The sequence below is a fragment of the Cynara cardunculus genome, unplaced genomic scaffold (genome assembly GCF_001531365.2).
Source record: "Cynara cardunculus var. scolymus isolate 2C unplaced genomic scaffold, CcrdV1 Un_Scaffold_2244, whole genome shotgun sequence".
Lineage (NCBI taxonomy): Eukaryota > Viridiplantae > Streptophyta > Magnoliopsida > Asterales > Asteraceae > Cynara > Cynara cardunculus.
Window position 1 is genome coordinate 66,508 of NW_020201026.1, and position 4,050 is coordinate 70,557.

General features: G+C 34.4%; 1 protein-coding gene and 1 long non-coding RNA gene across 3 annotated transcripts; both read right to left on the reverse strand.

The window, feature by feature from the left end:
- Positions 1-355: 355 nt before the first annotated feature.
- LOC112502963 lies at positions 356-2,258 on the reverse strand. 2 transcript variants are annotated; one of them, XM_025107006.1, is made up of 3 exons: positions 1,049-2,258; positions 833-973; positions 356-697 (listed from the first exon to the last, which is right to left on the reverse strand). In XM_025107006.1, exon 1 carries the CDS (start codon positions 2,109-2,111, stop codon positions 1,440-1,442), a length of 672 nt encoding a protein of 223 aa, XP_024962774.1. In that variant the 5' UTR covers positions 2,112-2,258; the 3' UTR covers positions 356-697; positions 833-973; positions 1,049-1,439. The 2 variants fall into 2 exon arrangements, with proteins under 2 accessions (XP_024962774.1, XP_024962773.1); XM_025107005.1 differs by having other exon boundaries at positions 833-2,258.
- Positions 2,259-2,551: 293 nt separating this feature from the next.
- LOC112502964 lies at positions 2,552-3,824 on the reverse strand. Its single transcript, XR_003067808.1, has 3 exons — positions 3,771-3,824; positions 3,044-3,107; positions 2,552-2,869 (listed from the first exon to the last, which is right to left on the reverse strand). It is a non-coding gene; the product is annotated as an uncharacterized LOC112502964 (long non-coding RNA).
- Between the last annotated feature and the right edge of the window lie 226 nt (positions 3,825-4,050).

Below are 4,050 nucleotides of genomic sequence, written 5' to 3' on the forward strand. Positions count from 1 at the left end.
TATCACCCTGATTTAGGCAATTCTTTGAGAGATCTTTTTGACAGTTCAATCGAACTGGATAGATGGACATCAGACCTGAAAGATAGAGCCCCAAAATATTGATTGTATTTGGTTTTCCAGATTGACATCAATGATTAAAATAGTATTTGACATTCTTTATTAAAATACGACATAAAGTTCTTATTATATTACCAAAGGGCCTTTGGCCTAGCGGTATCGTAGCCCTTGGCCTTCTAGGAGGTCAGGGGTTCAAACCTCAYCATAGGTGAGGAGGGTGTGTGAGTTTATTTGTTGCATTTGCCGTATATAAATATTATATACTTCAAAAAAAAAGTTCTTATTATATTACCAAGCTAATAAGAAGGCATTTTCACTCAGAAAGAACACCCACTCTAACACATTTTACTATTAATTCATGTTATAACTATAGAACATAATCTCATAAACATCCGCAAAAGCAGGCAAAAAGTAAGCTTCCAGCATATCAGGAGCATTCATATACAAAGTTGTTAGGGATAAACTTTTAAAACAGAACAAAAAATCCAAATATAGATAAGAAACCTGAGTGCATTAATATGTTCAGTATTTTGGTCACTTCACCGTGACACGGGTTTCTCCTTCGTTGGATCAATATCATGTGGCGCTGTGGTCATCATTGGTTAATTTCTGGATTTTATCATCAGCATTCCGTAACTGCCTGTAATTAGCCATATGTGAAATGATGGATTTGTTTTACTTCTCCTAGGAACATTCTTATGGATCACGATGTTTCAAGGAGCATCAAGATTTCTTTAATATGTAATGATCTTCTGTTCAGATATCAAAGACTCACCGAGTATCATCAAAGGATTTTACATGACCTGTCTCTGTGTTTTCAATTTGAACAGGTATGTCTCTGCTTAGCACTTTGGGTGGCGACTTTGATCTACAAGTAGACTTGCTACCAGATTCTACACTTCTTGAACCAAATTCCCTGTAAAAGTCTTAAAATCGGGTTTTCTTCTTCCTAATTTTTGATAAAGTTACTTGAACTACAAGAAAGTCTCACCTTTCTTCAAGTGCAGGATTATTTGGTAAGGTGCTCATTCTTGTGTTGCCAAAGGAGATGAGTTTTGTCGAAGAGAGTGATGGCTACGTATATTCTTGCTTTCTTTCTCTGATTGCAACTCATCTATTGTGGTTCCACTACATAAAATCAGCAAAATAGTTACACCTATGCCTAGCATAAAGTTCAAGCTCATATCCAAAACTCCTGAATTTTAATAAATTGTATTATTATAATCTGCTCATATTCTAGTTTCAGATATTTCTTTTAATGATGGTCAAGTGTACTCGGTTTAAACTGTGAATTAGTCCGATTGCCAATTGTCTACGACCAAGAAAGGTAAGTCCAAGTCCAAACATTGCTTACATAGCCAGCAGAAAATATATACTTAGTCTCACCTGTCCAGAGAACCCATATGAAGTTTCAAATTTGAATCTGCATTCCTCCTATCAATCATTTCACCATGAGACAAATCCTCCATCCCATGTGTCATGGAACTTTCAAGATGTGATTCAGTTTTACTTGTGTCATCACCATCGTTATGGCCAATAAGTACATTATCATCCATCACCTTGGACATTTCACCCTTTTGACTTTCTGAATTCATATGTTCTGATGAATTTTCAAATGATGAACTTCTAGTAGGTACCAATTCATCAACATGCCTCACATTACCACTTTGCTCATCACTTGTGATCGAGCTCCCCATTCTAACCACATTTCTGAATTCTTCTTCTTGCACATCTGAGGTAGTACCTTGAGTAGAAACATTATCAGCTAAAGAGTGAGCATATAAATCATGAACAACATGCTGAGCATGAGGTTCTGGAGAAGATCTCTTCTCTGATGATCTAGATTCTTGTATAGGTTCCTGAACGATACATGAAATTATCGTCCCAGGTGAAAGTGTTTTGTTTATCTCTTGTTCTTCAGCCATTGCAGGTTTTAGAAGACAGCTTTCATCTATTACGGATTTCAAGTGTTTATCCTCATTTCTGGGATCAGAATCCTTAATAATATCCATTTGAATGTCAACCCTTGAAATGGCAACATCCTGTGACGACATACCATTATCCTCTGATGCATCAAAGTTTTTTTAGCCAAAAAGTCTCCAGAACCTCCATTACCACTTGTGTTTGAGTGTCCTTCCTTATCTTTAGATTTGTTAGACTTTTCATTTACTTTAGTCTTTCTCGACTCAAAATCAAAATCTGCAAACCTTCAAAAACATAGACCAAGCGACTTAAAAAAACTAAGTTAACATATTATTATTTAACACAGAAAATACTCCAAAACGACTTTATAAAGTAACTCTTCAAAATCAAATTTGAATGCAAAGCTATCTCTCTTTGCTCGAGGCTCTCCACCAGAAGATACTTATTTAGATCCTTCCTTTGATTTTTCAGATGGGAAAGATATATCAAGAGCAGACATGTCTATCTTGAAAGATGATAACTTGTCAAAGCCGGCATCAAGAGAGAAATCGATATCCGTGGAAGAAAAATGTTATTGGAAATTATTATATATTCTGGAGTGACTAAACTTCCGGAGGATGTTAAGATTTATATTGAATAAACAGTACTTATGTCTTCATTCCAGATACAAAATTTGAGCCATTTCTCCAGATTGGCAAAAAGTAATAATTTCTGAGCTACTATCAAAGTAAATATGCAACTTTAAGGTTTTTTGCCGCTTACATTTTGTCAAATTTAAAAGCCTTTTTCTTCCCTTCAGTGGTTGGTCCAAAGTCAAAATCCATTCCGTCATCTGCTCAGGACATCGACTTCCATGATCCAAGAAAGTCTTTTCCAAAATCTATATCTGCTATTGAATGAAAAATATTACCGAGCCCTCAGTTTTACCAACAAATTGCACAATAGTTACAGATGATTAATGTATAGATAAATTTACAAAATATATCTATTAGCTAAAGATTATCTTAAAAATTGTCAACTAATTCCTGTAAGAGGAAGGCCAGGGACTTCTTGGGGAATTTACCAGGCAGTGAACTTTTCTCTTTCGGATCGACATATGGAGTTGCTGTTTTCGGAGATTCCGACATCTGCATAGCAGTTTGATGATATGTCATTTAATTCAATGTACACAGATGGATTGGTGATAGGAAAAAGAAAAATAACAAAAACAATTTTGCAGTTTCGATGAGCATTATATCCAAAAAGTCTCTTCAAATTAGTTTTTGGAGAGAGTAGAAAAGATATGGTAGGTAATATAAATGATCCATTACTATCAGGCCTTAATTGCAACATGCAAGCACCTATACGTATACCTCTTATGTGAAATCAGTCACAAACAATTCAACTAACAAGTTACAATTACATAAACATTACGATAGCCAAATTAAAATCAGTAACTCTAGTGACAATCTGGACATCGGAGGCCTCTTGTCGAGTTATATAATGACACTAAACAGGATAAACGATTGAAACACATAGGGTTTCAATTAAACTACGGATGTAGCAGTTGATTTTAACCATTAACAATAATAGCAGATTAACATGTCTAATGTGTTCAAACATCCAGATAAAATTCTGCAATCGATCATAGCCAATCTGTCAAAATGCTGTCGAGATCTACTCTATAATTTGCAATTCATAATGTTTCGAACAGAAACATAGGGCATAGTTGATCAGATTCAACCAGCGATAAACAGCAATAGATTGAAGATGGTTACATAGGAAGAGAGGTGGAGAGAAGAAACCTTCACCTTGACGTCGGCAACTGTATCTCTGTATGCGTTTCTGATTTGCCGCTGGAATGCTTGAACCGGTAGGCTTATATACGCTTGAATGCTGGAATGGTTGGCTTTTCAAAAAGTTGCATTATATTTGTTTTTTTAATATTTTGATTAATTACTATTTCAAGATAAATAAATTATATCAAAATAAAATATATTTTAAATGTTTAATTTGAAAAACATGCTAAATTTTAATTAACTAAAAAAATATGTTATATTTTTTATGCAATTATAATTTTATAAACAAAAA